This window comes from Podarcis gaigeae, assembly GCF_964106915.1.
Source record: "Podarcis gaigeae genome assembly, chromosome: 4".
Taxonomy (NCBI): domain Eukaryota; kingdom Metazoa; phylum Chordata; class Lepidosauria; order Squamata; family Lacertidae; genus Podarcis; species Podarcis gaigeae.
The window spans coordinates 70,619,312-70,635,040 of NC_139677.1; the positions used below are offsets into that span (position 1 = coordinate 70,619,312).

The 15,729-nt window shown below is 40.6% G+C and overlaps 2 protein-coding genes across 3 annotated transcripts in view; one reads left to right on the top strand and one right to left on the bottom strand.

Annotated features, from left to right (window-relative positions):
- The window catches only part of GUCA1C (guanylate cyclase activator 1C), a gene marked incomplete at its 5' end in the record, with an annotated part of 87,447 nt that extends 87,320 nt beyond the window's left edge, over nt 1-127 (top strand). The window contains one exon of the transcript XR_014563648.1: nt 93-127. The remainder of the gene's footprint in view (nt 1-92) is intronic.
- A 2,598-nt stretch (nt 128-2,725) lies between these two features.
- TRAT1 (T cell receptor associated transmembrane adaptor 1) lies at nt 2,726-12,119 on the bottom strand. 2 transcript variants are annotated; one of them, XM_083737484.1, is made up of 7 exons: nt 11,293-12,119; nt 10,756-10,859; nt 7,659-7,775; nt 5,547-5,583; nt 5,006-5,079; nt 4,535-4,593; nt 2,726-3,193 (listed from the first exon to the last, which is right to left on the bottom strand). In XM_083737484.1, exons 3-7 carry the CDS (start codon nt 7,771-7,773, stop codon nt 2,930-2,932), a joined length of 549 nt encoding a protein of 182 aa, XP_083593610.1. In that variant the 5' UTR covers nt 7,774-7,775; nt 10,756-10,859; nt 11,293-12,119; the 3' UTR covers nt 2,726-2,929. The 2 variants fall into 2 exon arrangements, with proteins under 2 accessions (XP_083593610.1, XP_083593609.1); XM_083737483.1 differs by lacking the exon at nt 10,756-10,859 and having other exon boundaries at nt 11,293-12,117.
- Nucleotides 12,120-15,729: the final 3,610 nt, after the last annotated feature.

Consider the following 15,729-nt stretch of genomic DNA (forward strand, 5'->3'; position numbering starts at 1 on the left):
TTTGTTACATTCCATTAGCAGATTAACTTTTATAGCTCTGTGTTTCCTTTTTGTTAATAAGCAGCAGCCTTTTTTAGTCACCAACATCCTAGCTGGGAAGAAATATGTTAAGGATTGCAGCCTTAATCTTGCAGTCCTATTTCTTAAATTTCTAGAAATGCAGTAAGTAGTGGTCATGACAGTAGAGACAGAACTTTCATCCTACCATATCCATTTCAAAACAAAAAAAATTCCCTCCAGTAGCACCTTAAAGACCAACTAAGTCAGTTCTTGGTATGAGCTTTCGTGTGCATGCACACTTCTTCAGATACCAAAGAAGTGTGCATGCATGCACACGAAAGCTCATACCAAGAACTGACTTAGTTGGTCTTTAAGGTGCTACTGGAAGGAATTTTTTTTGTTTTGACTATGGCAGACCAACACAGCTACCTATCTGTAACCATATCCATTTCAGTTTTGCATCTAGCTGCTGCTGCTGCTGCTGCTTTGCCATGTAGGCCCAGGAAGGAACAATTTCCCAGCAGAGAAATGACTAGACAAGGTGGGTGCTGAATCTTCTGTTTTTATGCACAGTCATTTTTTGCTCCAGCACAGCTTCTTTACCCATTTCTACCGCAAAGCCAAATCTGGCACTAGTGGTTATTATGAACTACAAATAGGGAATTCTTGGATTCATAGCTTACCTTTAGGAATGAGTATGTTTATTGATCTTAGTGCCTTAGCTATCAGCTTCCCCTCGATAATACTGAATAAATTATTCTAGCCTATTTTACAGAGAATACATTGGACATTTGAGGAATGCCTTATAAACAGTAAGCTGTATTCAATACATAAGAGCATATAATGGCACATACCAGTGCTTTGGGGCAGCAGTATATTACAATGATAATATGGCAGCTTGCCATCAGATATATCTATACTTCCATCATTTAAGATGCCTTTCCAAGTTTCTACTGTGAGACTTAGTGAAATGTGCGTTGACCTGGCATTCTTTTAGATAACATCCTAGAGACTTTTTCAGACAGGGCTTTGATGAAAGGTAGCACTATATGATTGCTGTAATAATGTATTTATTTACATATAAATGGCTAGTTTCTCCTGCTGTTTGAAAGTTGCACTGCACTCCCACATTAAAAAATAAATTAAAATGCCTGGCTGTAGTTTTTACAGTGCATCCAGTTGAGTGCAGACTTATTCTGAACTACTTATTGAGATACGCTTGGCAGCACAGAAATTTGGCATGCTAAGGGCTGCCAGATGGCCTGGCAAATATATACTAGCATTTGTGCAGTTCTACAGATCAAGCATGAATTAACAATGTTAACTTCTTAATTTACTTGATTAGGTCATTAGGTGAGGATAACTTTGAATAAATATTTTGGCAAAGGGGACAAAATTAGAGCAAATGTCATCTCTAAATATTTACCATTAAACTAACAAAAGATGTCTCGGCTAGTAGAAGATGTGTCAGGTCATCAAGGCTACAATTAGACACAATCCTAAATCAACCAGCCTTTTTTCCCAACAGCCTGCACTTAAATGCCACCAATTTCAATAGAATTAAATTTGCTTAACTGCAACTCTTTTTTTCAGTACCAGACTTAAAAAATCTTTTAAAAATTTATTACCAGGTACAGCCTTAGACCAAGCTAAGTGAGTATATCTGGGGAATAATAAGGAATAGATTATAAAACAGACTACTGTGTAAAAAGACAGTAGTCATAATTCAAATACCTAGAAGAATGTCAAATTCTTCCTTGGAGATTTATTTTTACACCTCATTTACCCCTTTCTTTCCAGACAATTGAATTCAGATGCACAAGACATTACACACTCGTTGAGCAATGGGGATCGGCTCTAGCAGTACTTATCAGCAGGAAACAAAACATATGTGGACATTAAATCTGCTTGTTGTACAAGTGTTAATTAGATGAACCAAAGCTGTTAACATTATTCACTAATTAGCCCTAAATATTGCACCGTGTTACTAGACACACAATATGCATGGTGTTTCTAAATGTACAATGTGGCAAATCCTAAATGCATAATGGATGGGCAAGGTTCATGTTGAAAAGTTAGCAACACTTTAGTCTTTCCGGTATAAAACCTAAGGCAGGCATAGGCAAACTCTAGCCCTCCAGATGTTTGGGACTACAATTCCCATCATCCCTGACCACTGGTCCTGTTAGCTAGGGATGATGAGAATTGTAGTCCCAAACATCTGGAGGGCCAGAGTTTGCCTATGCCTGACCTAAGGGCTTCCTTTTATGGACTAGTGCTCTAGCTACATAGCTATGTGCCCTGGTTTGTACATACATGTTTATGGAAATGGGGTCAGCTCTGAAACAGTATGAGGGGAGAAAAGGAATTTCCTGTATGAATCAGGCTTATCTACATAAGCACCCTGTCAGACAGAGTTTCAGTTCAGTCAAGTCTCCCATTAAGAAGTTGATGTGATCATGTGGCCAGCATGACTAAACCACTTCTGGCACACGGAGGACTGTGGTGAGTGCCAGAGTGTACGGAAATGCCGTTTACCTTCCTGTCGCAGTGGTACCTATTATCTACTTGCACTGGTATGCTTTTGAACTGCTAGGTTGGCAGGAGGTGGGACAGAGCAACGGGAGCTCAACCCGTCACGGGGATATGAACCACCAACCTTCCTATCAGCAAGCCCAAGAGGCTCAGTGGTTTAGACCATAGCACCATCCCATCCCCCTACACACACACACACACAATATTATTTCTCAGTTGACCATCTACTTAGCAATGGACCCTGCTAGGCAAAGGTCAGATAAATGTAGAGCTATTACTGAACAAACATCCTTCCTATTCAGCTAATTTTTAAGCTACATAGTATCAACCCAGTTGTTCAGTTGTTTTCCAAGTATTTTATCAGCTACATTAACTTGGCTGGGCCAAATTCCTACTAAAAATTGGCATCATTCATAGTGTGAATTAATCCAAATAGTCTGTGAGGATCCTCATGAGTTGGATCCTCAGACAGTTTATTCTCAGCGTTCAGTTGTTCACTGTTGAGGTAAATGCAGGCGCCAGAGGGCAAGTTGCTGCTTCTGGTGAGTTGGTCTTCATCCACTTCCAAGGTAGGATATTTCTTTTTTCGAGGGTTTTTATGTTTCCTCCTGACACTGTGATCCAAGGAAGCATAGCACATCTGACGCTCGGCTGTCTGCTACAAGAAGGCAAAGAATAAGTAATTCATATTAGTCATGGAGTTGTAGCTATTTTTAAAAGAACCTATAAGGCTGCAGTATGTGGGGTTTATTACATTAGTTTAACAGATGATAAGGCCAGCGCATCTGTCCCCTTTTCTAACTTTCACACTGAACACACCTGTTCTGTGACCGACATGTTGTCATTCACCCTTGTCATTCCTCCACGCTATTCCTTTCCCTCTGCTTTCTGCCATTCTTTAGGCTTTACCTAGAATGGATTTCTGTGCCGAAACACCGGCACACTTTCTTGTCAAGCAAAAGGGGGGATAGGTACACACCTTGCAATGGGCAGGTAGCACAGTGCATGCCAGTATGCCACCTCATGGCTCGTCACATGAGTGGCTGTGGCATGAACATGTGAAAAAGGCTGGGAAGTCACTGCACAAAACCCCCGGGTTAAGGGGGCTGCAAATGGATTTCTCCAGAATCACCTAAAGCAGAAACGAGCGGTAAACCTGCTCTATACCCAATTAGTTTCTCAGAAGAAGAAGAAGAGTTTGGATGTGATATCCCACTTTATCACTACCAGAAGGAGTCTCAAAGCGGCTAACAGTCTCCTCTCCCTTTCTCCCCCACAACAAACACTGTGAGGTGAGTGGGGCTGAGACACTTTAAAGAAGTGTGACTAGCCCAAGGTCACCCAGCAACTGCATGTGGAGGAGCGGAGACACGAACCCGGTTCGCCAGATTACGAGCCCACCGCTCTTAACCACTACACCATGCTGGCTCTCTCAGAAGTGGCTCGTGTGAAAGCTCAAATATAATGTGCAAAATAAGAGTGAGGGAGATGTAAACAGAATAAACTAGTGTGAATGGAGCCATTGTTTATTTGTCTTACTCTTAGGTTTGCAACATTTTTTTTAAAAAACCACTTGGTATAGTGCCATGCACACTGGTGGTGCTTAATAACTGTTTATAAAGACTTTAAGTGTAAACGCAATAACTGGAGTATAAGGAGAAAATGTTTTGGGGCTATTCAGTGAACCTTTGCAGAAGCACTAGCAGAAGATGACTTGAAGTGCAGCACCTTAAGGCATCTGGATTAGGTGCAAATAGTGGGCCGCAGAAAGGTTGTGGAAAGAGCTTTGCAAACGTAAAGACTGGTTTGCGGGGAGAGGAAGGGACTTTTATTAAATAACATTCTTCCTGGAGGTCAGAAGAGGCCTTCTGCTAGTAGAAGGGCACCAAGCTGACAACTGAAGAGAATCAGAACATACCATTCTGGCATTTACATTCATACAAACAGCTCCGATGCAAAATGTCAACCTTCTCTAGAAAGCAAGTCTCCATAGTAATACCTGTACTTCATTGGCAGATGTGTGAGGGTGGGCATTCATTTGTTCATAGCAGCTTTCATCTGGAGATTGTATGAAACAGAACATTTTTTTTAAAAAAAGAGTTAGAGTAATGCTACCAATGATTTAAATATCCTGTGCTGAGCTGTAGCAAATTAATTAGAATCTGCAATATGGCCGTTTTAAACATGTCATAAAATATGAAAATACATTTAGAATATTCCTGGGCTGTTAAAATCATATGATAGACATGCGTCCAGTTATCAGCATTTAATGTATCTGTATATATTGTATACAACTGTACCTTTAAACATTGTACCTAGCTACGTTGTATTCAGCTGTGCTAAATGTACTGCAATAGTCTGTTCCTTTACAATAAAAATAAAAAATATTCAAATCTTTGCTTACTCTCACAATAAAGGCTTTGACATATTATCCTAAGTACAGGAGGCAGACGTCTTAAGCTCAACTTACTTAGTATGTCTTGATGGTGATGATGATTCAGGTTGTCATAAACAGGGCATTCTTCAGTATAGAACTCACCAGAGCTGCGAAAGAAATTATAGCTATATTGTATACCACGATGCAAGAGAGTCTGGTTGTACTACAGCTGATAGAGTTCTGTTTGGTAATCATGAGGAGGTGATGGCCTTTTTGGTGGTGGTGCCCAATCTATGGAACCACTCCCCGCTCCCCACTAAATTGGGCAAGCACCAACATTAAGGTCCTTTTGTCACATTAAAAATTCCATGCTTTAACGCTTTTGCTAATGCTTCATTTTCAGTAGGTTGGCTATTGATGTTAACCCTGGACAAGGTTTCAGCTGCATTTTATATGTGACAGTTTTAATGCCAATCTTGCATTTTTAAAGTTGTTCACAGTCATGTGAATGATGTGAAAAGCTGTACAGAAATGTCTTAAATAAATATTTGCATTTATATGTAATCAAGATAACCTTCCATACCAGCACAATCACTTTTCACCCATAAAAAAGGAAAGAAAACATTTGCCATACCTTGGGTCGTATTGCTGATAGTCTTCATATATTTTATCTGGAAAATATTTTGAGCAAATTAGGAAATCATTTCACACCTTCATTTAACTCATCTTCTATAAAGCTGTTTTATTATTTTAAATCTTTCCTGACTTACACCTTTCCAGTCAGTAATTATGCGCAGCAGCCTAAATTTAATAGCTCAGGTTTAGATGTTATCCCCTTAATAAATTCAGTTAATCCATATTTTTGTACATTTTCTTGTGTCTAAGCAACTCTGCAGTAAAAGTGTGCAAGAGAAAAGCTTTCTTAAAACCTTTAAGATCCCAAATTAAGTGATCAAAATGTATAGTAAAACCAGAACTGAGGATATCTAGTATGTGCAAAGTAACTTAATAAAAATTAACCCAATCATCCTTGGTTGAACTCTCCCACAGGCGACCAGCTAGACTCCACCATCCCTCTTATTCGAATGCATACAAAAATAAAATAGTTCCTACAATTTACAAAGCACGTTTTTCCAGCCTGTCTTGCCTGCAGAATTTACCTTTTCTCATTTACAGTGGCAGGAGCGCAGCTCTTCGTGATCATGTCCAGATTAATTTCAGACTAATTCCAGACTTCTACTTCCACACAGGAAGCAGACTTAGGTAAAAAAGAGTAAAGGACTCCTGGGCGGTTAAGTCCAGTCAAAGGCGACTATAGAGTTGCAGCACTCATCTGGCTTTCGGGCCAAGGGAGCCAGCGTTTGTACAAAGACAGCTTTCTGGGTCATGTGGCCAGTATGACTAAACCGCTTCTGGAGCAACGGGAAACTGTGATGGAAACCAGAGCACACAGAAACGCTGTGTAACTTCCAGCCACAGCAGTACCTATTTACTGTATCTACTTGCACTGACATGCTTTCAAACTGCTAGGTTGGCAGGAGCTGGGACAGAGCAACAGGAGCTCACCCCGTTGCGGGGATTCGAACCGACGACCTTCCAATTGGCAAGACCAAGAGGCTCAGTGGTTTAGACCACAGCGCCACCCGCTCCCCTTCCACACAGGAAGCAGACTTACACAGAGAGAAGTATATGGGTCCCTAAAGCCCAGTATAGTCTTCAGAATCGGCTATGATTGGCAACAACAAAGTCTCACTTGCAGACCCAATATTACAGAGTGACTTAAAACACAGCAAAGTCATAGAATTGTAGAGTTGGAAGGGACCAAGAGGATCATGTAGAAAGCACGTGTTCTAGCCCTGAGCTCTCATTACTCCTCACATTATTGAAAACCTACTATGGCATTTTTAACGTGTATTATTTTTGTATATGAATTACAAACTGATCAATCTAAGCACAAATGACACTTACTTAAGAAAAAATAGCATTTAACTTTGCTCAAATCTAGCCTAATTCCTTGGCACTGAAAGGAAATGCTGAATAAATATTTGTGATTTTATGTAACACTGGTACTCTCCCCATTATTATATTGGATAACTGAAGCTTTGGTTGCATTAGGGAGGAAAACATTTTACAGGGTTCCAGTAACTATTTTATTTATTTTACGAGATTTATATATGTGTGATTGTTGTAAAGCCTCAAAGTGAGATATAAAAAGAATAGTACAATGAAGGGGGGAGGGACACTTAAAACCAACTGAAAATATTTAAAACGTAATTAAAATGAATGATAAGCTATAAATCAGAATAGACACATATCAGCATTCTACACGTCTAGCTATGTTTTTTCTGAACAAAAAACGGTTTTTAGCAGGCACCAAAAAGAGTACCGAGAAGTCACCTGCCTGATATCAATAGGCAGGAAGTTCGAAAGTGTGAGTGTTGCCACACCAACAGATCAACTTCTTGCAAATGTGGAACGAGCATCATAAAGTGGTTGAGAGGATATATATGGGGGCCAGGCGATCTCACAAGTAAACTGGTCCCAAGCTGCTAAGGAAATTATATACTACTAATAACACCTTGAACTTGGCTTGGTTGCAGATCAACAAACCAACACAGGTCTCTGAGCAAAGGGATTATATGCTGTCAGGGTATCACTCCTGTTAGCAATCATACGACAGCATTTTGCACCGACTTCTGGATGAAGCACAAGGATCTCATAAGCCAAAAAATCTACTGCCTCTTACTTTTCCTTTTCTTTTCCTTCAAGTAGTACGATACATTCTTCGCCAAGGAAATAATCATAATTGCCGTTACAAAACCAAGTGGTACCCAGCAAGGGATACATTGAAAACAGTCCATTTCTATAATAAAAAAAATATTTACACATATTAAAAATAAAACCACATTCACATACACACACACTTCATAGTTTTTGTGACTTTCTATATCTGATCAGATTGTTACAATTATTAATGTGTGATGTTTTATTATGTTTTTATATGTGTTGGAAGCCACTCAGAGTGGCTTGGGCAACCAGGAGGAGGATTGAAAATAAACACCTCTCTCCCTGCCCCATCGATGTGGTCTGTCCATCTATGTCCCCCCCACCACCACCCCATTCTGGTTTTTGTACCTATAATTGTGGGGTGTGCTATAAACTTTATAACCTCTTACCACTGGAAATCCTGTTCAACAGTACATTCAGTCGCCATACTCACCCTGGCTTCTGAGGTTTTTACAGGCCCTGACCACACCCTTTCATGTTTGTTTTCATGAGCGTTAAAGGTGCTTTATTTTTAGAAGAAAAAAAGAAGGTGTGGGTAGGCCATGGCTCATTATGCACTCGAGTCAAGACCAACTTTGGTCTTTGTGCAATGCAAGTACAGAATAGTGGAATGCACAGAGCCCTCTGGCTCTCTTTTCAAGGTACTTCCCTTGGGGATAGAACAACACATCTTTGCTGCATAATTGTCTCACTTGCAGGACACAGGAGGAAGGAGTTGGTCCATCTATCTCAGGACTATCTACCCTGGATGGAAGTGGTGCGTCCATCTTTCCTAGGCTACCTGGAGATGTCAGAGCTTGAACCTGCAGCCTTCGGCATGCAAAGCATCAGTTAGACCACTGAGCTACAGGCAGAGGGCTGGGGGTAGGATCTCTAGCAGAAAAATGGCACAGGCTGAAAGGGCTGGGGAGAAAATCCTCTCCCCTGCGCAGTGCACAGGTCTTAAGTCTTCCACTTTCGTTTCCAGTCTCTCTTGCCCCCATTTTGTGCAACAAATCCAGGAACAAAATGAAAGAAACGAACAGCCATTTTCAGACCAAGCTTCCCTTGAATGTCTATGTTTTCAGACAAATACTGCTTAGCAGGGCCATTTGGTGCCCATTAGAGCTGGCAGGGCTGCTACAAAGTCATGGGGTGTGGCCAATGAAGACTCTGAAATAGGGCCATTTGTTCTGATTTTCTCTCCATTTTCCTCCCTTGCACAGACAGTGTGGATACTTGCAGATCTACAAATAATCAGCACCTAACTAAATTGAAAATTGTCTGTCATTGGTACAGAAGGGGCTCATCCTGACATGGTTGTTTCTCTGCTGGGAAACAAGGTGTGCAGCCTCCACCTGTTCTGTTCTCTCCCTTTGCAAAGAAGCAGCAGATACTTCAACACTGCACTTTTATCAGCACTTAGCACTTAAGTGTCTTAAATTGGTTCAGAAGAGCTTCCTGAGGTCTCAGTTGTAAACTCCACTGAATTCCATAGGGATTGCTCCCTGAGAAGTATGTGGAGTACAGAACTGCAACCTGAATTAATTAGTATCTCCGCCTGTTCTTGTTTGGTGTCAATTTCCAAGTGAGCAGCTATGTTAACCTGTTGCAGCAGGAATAGCAAATATTTTTTGTGGCACCTTAAAGTTTAATGAATTGGTTATGACATACGGTTTTGTGTCCACGTCATGAGATGCATGAAGAGTTAACCTAAGCTGGCAGGCACATATAGGTTATGTAAGCAATGAGGTCAAAGGGAAATAAAATGCAAAATATACCGTGATTTTGTGAGGATGCCGTAGGGCTTGAATAGGCCTGAAGAGATATTTAGACCAGCATGTTGTGGAAGCTGTAATTAACAAGATGTCTATTATATCTGACATAACGCTGTTGATCCTGTAGAACAAGTGCAGATCAGGTGTTTACATACAAAACCCACAATAACTTGTGCCCAGGAAAACTTGAGGGCCTATTGAGTGAGCCCTTTTAATCCAGCGTGTTTGCTGAGAACATCTGGAGGAAGGTTTGTTATTTGTTCCCCATGTAGTAGCCTAGCTGGCTTCAACAAGAAGTCAGGTATTTAGTTTGTGTATACACTGCCCAGTTTAAAATGCAGCTAGGCTATTCTTTTTCTCATTTTGGAAGAAAACTGGTTTGGTGCTTTTTTTCCAAAAAAGAACTTGCTGGAACTCAGGTCCGGCACCTCTCAGGTGGGCACCGTGGCCATTATAAGAGAAACAAGGTAGGCATTCATTGTGAGTTCCGGCACCTATTTTTCTAGAACAATAGCTCTGGGGAAAGCCATCCAAATGCAGAATTTCACAAACCACAGGATAGATATGGCTTCTGTGTGAACAACTGCCTCCAGAACGAACAGTGGGAGCACATTGGATGCAGAAGAAACAGGAGTGTTTCCAGTAGTTTCCACTGGCATCTTTCAAGCAGCTCATGAAAACTTTTCTATGCCTCTACAGCTGGAAGTCAATGGCGCCCACCTGAAAGGTACTGGAACTAAGTTCTGGCTGGAAAAAAAGCCTTGTAGAACCTAATAAAATTAAAACAAATGTGAGCAACTCAAGCTAAATACACTGCTACGTTCAGTATATTGCGTCAGAAACAGGTAGCGTGCAAAATTTAGGATTAAGCCTGCTTACACGTTACTGACTTGAAACAGAGAGGTCATATTTTTCTCAATTCAGATTGAAGTTGGATCGGTAGGAAACACATCAAACAGTATTTCATAAAATATAGATTGGGGCATAATGTTGTGTGTACGTGATGTCCCAAACCAACAGTGGTAGCACACTGGATGTAGTATATATGGAAGTGTGGACATAGCTAAGAGTCGTTTAAGCACCTGCTTAAGAAAAAGGCTAGGAGATCCAAGCATGCAGGGACCGTAGTCCTTTGAATAAAAAGACTATAGTTTATTTTCTACTCACTGCATACCAGGCAAATGAAAGTAGAATCTGCTTAATACTGCACCTATAATTTTACCTTTACCTAAAAACAAAGAAAACATTTTCTCCAAACCCTCAGCAGTATAAATTAGTTCCTGTAGCAGTGACCCTTACCAAAAGCAAATCCATTAAGGTAGCAATCCTATGCCTACTTAGAAACTCTGTGGGACTTCCTTCTGTGAGTAAACATGCATACAGTAGTTTCTTCCTGCAAGTTACTGAACAATATAAAATTGGGGTGAACAAAGTAATCACCTTGATGACCTTTCGGGATAGGCTTGAACATCTTAAAAAGGGTCTGAATCTCTTGAAAGGTATCTTTAAATAGCAGTTAATCAGAGCACAGTTAATTGGGTTTTTAATATTCAAGCTGCGTGGCTTCAGAGGGTAAAAGGCACAGGATAAAAAGCAGCGGTCCCTTAGATCAGGTAGCAATTATAAAGCACAAACATTAATTGTACCTACCAATATTAATGGAATTGTTCCTCCACCTAATCTGAGATTATCTAAGGTTTATGAAGATGACAATAATAACTAGTCATCAGAATAATTAATGCAAGTGTTGAACCATAAGATTTGTAACCTTCTGCAAAAATAATTAGCCTAAATTAGCATGCCCCAAATTACCAGTAATGAGGAAAAGGTACATACCTTTCAATTTCCTGCTGTTCATAAATTCAGCACTTTCACCCAAATAGGAAACAAAAAAGATTTCAGAGTTGAGATAACTTTGCAGATTATGTGGGATGCGTTTACTTGGCCCAATTTTGAGTCAATATGGGCACCTGAAGCGCAAGTTTAAATCTTTGTAGATGCAAACAGGAAACAGAGTAGACACCAAGGCTTCTTCACTAACAACCACGGGACGTGGGCTACGATTCCCCTCTCTTCATTGTTTTCTTAAGAAAAGATAAGATGTGTTCAAGTGATGCATTTGAAGTGTGACAGTGAGAGCCCTCCACCTCCAATCGAAGCACTCTTGAGTGGAGCCTCTGATGAAGGATTCACATAGAACATGCATTGCATTGTGGGGATTCACATTTTACTGTCATTAAGACAACAATAACACTCATTTAGTGCAGCCTCTCCTAATTTCTGAATCCAATTTCAAATTGTGGATCTTGACAAGCCACGAGGCAGAAATACAGTAAGAGGCTTCTCACGTCTGACTGCTCTCATTTCCCACCACCGCGGCGGCATCATTATGATGATGAATGAGTAGAAGAGGGAATGGAAATAGCTCCATATAGTGCAGGATATAGGCAGGGGGGGCATGTTATGCATATTTATACACTGCACATGAGACACCCTCTACTCCCTTCCCTGCTTTTGCTGAACAGGTTGGATCAACAAGTGTTTCTTTTCTCTCCCCCCCCCCTTTCTTCCCTGCCAACAAATGGTTAACAAACGGCAGCCTCTGATTAGCCGTGGTTCCAGGAGGGAGAGTTTAAAAGGAAAGGATTTGAAAAGAGACAGTTAGTTGTGGGAGTTGAGAGGGTTGGAGAGGTTGGGAGACATGCTGAGGTATAAAGAGTGAATGGGGAAAAGAGTTGGTTCTGGGAGGGAAACAGCTTCTGCTCTGAGCATATTGTGAAGGACAGAATGTGGTGTCCTGTAGGAGGAATAGATTGGAATTTTACTGGGAGGCAGCGGCTGAGCCAGGAGAAGTAGGAGCTGGAAAGGAACAGCCTACCTGGGACTCAAATCTAGTCTGGAGGGGAGAGATTCTTCTAAGGAAAAGAATAAACTCAGTGAAGGGAGGGGGTGTGGAGAGCCCTTTGGTCTGAGGACAAATTCAAGTGAAATCGCACTGTATTCCTGAACCAACCTAAGTTGAATGCCTTTGAGTGATTTACTATCTTGCCTTAAATGAAACTTTATTGTTTATTTAAAGAAAACCAGTCTGAGACTCCAACTTACTAGTTACCCCCTCACAAATACCCCCAGGCAGGATTCTCTGGGCTAAAATTTCAAGGGAAAGGGAAAGAGACCTTCGGGTAAAGGGTTGTTCAGTGAGGTGGGGGGCAATTTAAGTGAGAGCGGGCCCAACGGCATGAGAGGGAAAAGTGCTGTCGTGCCCGTCCCAGCTGGGTCCCAAAGTGGAAGGGAAATATGCAAACTTTTGCTTTTTTCTTCAAAGGAGCGTATAACTGGAAGAAGAAAGCAAAGATATGCACTTGGGGAGGATCCATAGTTCTGTGGTACATGATTTGCATGCAAAAGACTCTAGGTTCACTCTCCAGCATCACCAGATAGGGCTGGAAAATAACCCTGTCTGAAACTTGGGACAGCCACAGTTGGGACTGGCAGCAAGGAGCAGGTCGTGAAATGAGAGGAAATGCTCCTTCAGATAGTTGGGGCCCAAGTCATTTAGGACTTTTTATACCAATAGCAACCCCTTAAAATGGACTAGGCAATGAACTGGTAACTAGTGCAGCCCCTTTAAGAAAGGATGTGAACTCACTGGAAGTACGCTTGGATGACTGGAGGTCTGCCAATTTTCAACAAGCTTCTGCAGCTGTGCTTGTAAACCTGGGCTAGGCAGCAAGGAGCAGATGATATTTATCTTCATACCACATGTGGAGCCACTTTTAAAGCCCCAGCTGCAGAGGCTGGTTAAAAAGTTGGCTACCCTAATTTCAGTCACAGCTGACTCAGGGCATCTGCTCGCTAATCAACATTTGCCGATTTTTGTCTCTCACTTAGCAAAACCAAGATTTTGCTAGGGATGCATATAACACAGAGAGACCTGCTAGACTATTAAGAACAAAGAAATGAATAAGGCTGCAACATTTAATTTGCTTCCTGTGCTTTTTGATCCATGTTGACCCACTTGAGGGGAGGGAATCAAAATTAACAATTGGGCCATACCATTATTACAACATTTTAATTGGTCATATTTTGTAACATGTTGCATTGGTTCTAATAAAGTAATGTCAGGCTCTGGATTTTGGTCAGTTGAAGGCTGCAGTTCTATACTAATTTGCCTGATAGTATGTCCCATTCAAATCAATAGGCTTTACTTCTAAAAAGGCATGTATGCGATTGCTCTGTACATAATTACTAACTTTTTCATATAGCTTTTTCATTAACTGAAAGGTTACTCCTAATTTATTGGGCAGAAGATTTTTGTTTTCCTTTATATATATATTTTAAAATACTTTTAATACAAATACCTATAAAACTGTGGCAAGTGTTACCTTAAGAGAGACATGTGTCCTTCTACCTCATGCAGGAGGAAATGTCTTTTTAAGATTATGCCTGCTATGACAAATGAGTGTCTCATCTAAAAAACAAAACATGTTGTTTCCTTCAGAAAGGTTATTTGTATGTGAGGTTTTATGCAAATTTAATCAATTAACTTAGGGTGACATTCCAATTGAATCATGTGTAGAGCCATTGTAACCGATGGGCATCAGTAACTGCACATTGGTTTCAATAGATCTATTTTGAGTCTGACTAACCTTGTATATCACCCTTAGTTTTACTTAATTAGCATACAACCCTAAAAATAAACCATGGCCTTGGTTTTAAATAGCATTTAACTGTATTTGAAGACAAAGGTGTCTCTCTTGAAACCATTACTTTCGTAGTCTCACCAGCTACTGAAAGCTATAGACTTCCTGGGGAGAAACCACTATGTTTTTTCCAGAACTTTGAGCCACACTTTCAGACAGGGGCCTCTAAGAAGTTCTGCACACAGATATTTTCCATTGAAAGAAATCCTGCCTGCCTTTTGTCTTGTGAGACTTTGGTTAGACTAATGATGCAATGTAGTTAAACAAGTTCACATAGACTGACCTCTTCTATGAGCCATATAAGAATAACCCTGCACTGGGGACAGTTGTTTAGGGCAGATGTGGGGGGAAAGGAGATTGGGATTTACTGGTAGGAGATAAGAGGTAGGTCTATCTTCCTGTTGTGGTAAAATATTGTCCAGGTCAGACCTCTCAATAACCTTCAGAGAGAAGAAGCAACACTATTCAAAACAATACATTCAATTGATACAGGAAGGATAATTCAAATCACCAAGTAACATGACTTAAGCAAACAAATGATTAAGTACTGTAACTAACATGTAGAGATAGCACAGCAAGTGACTGTGAATACAGTTACCACTGTGGTATTTATTGGAATAAAACATCACCTGTGATTAGTGGCTAATGATTTTTTCTCTGGTAATGTCTGAACCGTCAGTCGACAATATTCATATATTTGCAACTAATATATTTACAGCACAGTTCTTTGTGTGTTTACTCAGAAGGTTGTGGTGGGGGAGAAATTCCATTTTCACTCAAAACTGAATTTATCAAATTTAAACTTTCTGAAATAACATGAGAACAGAAACCCTGCCATCCTCAAATTCACATTTATCTGAATGTTGTAATGCAGTTCTCCAACCAATGTCCACAAAAATGCATGTATTATGGGAAAGTGTGCATAAATGTGAACTTATTTGTGAAAGAAATACAAAAATGCATTATACAGGGGAAATTGCTTGCAAAAATGTGTACAGTAGTCAAAACAGCATGTAAAATTGTGTTTATTATGAGAAATTCACACTCAAATGCTGAGGATTTTTCATGAGGATTTTTTTTTTTAAATTGCAAATTGTTGTAGAAAGGTATAAAACTGAATTCAATATGGTAAAAATGAGAAACAGACGTAAGGCCCTTTGGGCTCAATGGACTTGCTCACAAGCATATATGTACAGGATTGCAGCCTGAAGCTTGAATGGATATCTTTACAGGGCTTGCTCATAACATTCTTGCCCTTAAGTCAAGTCAATTTGTATCTCTTTTTCTCAACCGCTGGATTGAACACTCTTTATCAGACATGGTGCACTGACAGAGCTTCAGATGGGATGCTGACCCGGCTTGTTATCAGGAGCACAGTGATGGGACAGGCCAGCAAATCTCCTTGCAGCCCTGCTGGCCTTGAGGCCTGTGAGTCTTGTCAGAACTGGGTGGGGGAGAGAAACAGCAGCTGTGGCTTATTAACTGACTTTCAACCCAGAGATCACTATTTAAGGATTGCTGCCCCCCCCCCCACAACAGGCTGCTCCAAAGGGAGAATTCTCCCTTGGAA

What these genes read in the sequence shown, in the direction of transcription:
- TRAT1 (XM_083737483.1), bottom strand. Translation starts at nt 11,314, where the DNA reads ATGAACAGCAGGAAATTGAAAG. An exon ending in GAACAGCAGGAAATTGAAAG is followed by an intron (nt 7,776 to 11,292) that starts GTATGTACCTTT and finishes TTTTTATTATAG; the next exon opens with AAATGGACTGTTTTCAATGT. An exon ending in GAAGGAAAAGAAAAGGAAAA is followed by an intron (nt 5,584 to 7,658) that starts GTAAGAGGCAGT and finishes AATATTTTCCAG; the next exon opens with ATAAAATATATGAAGACTAT.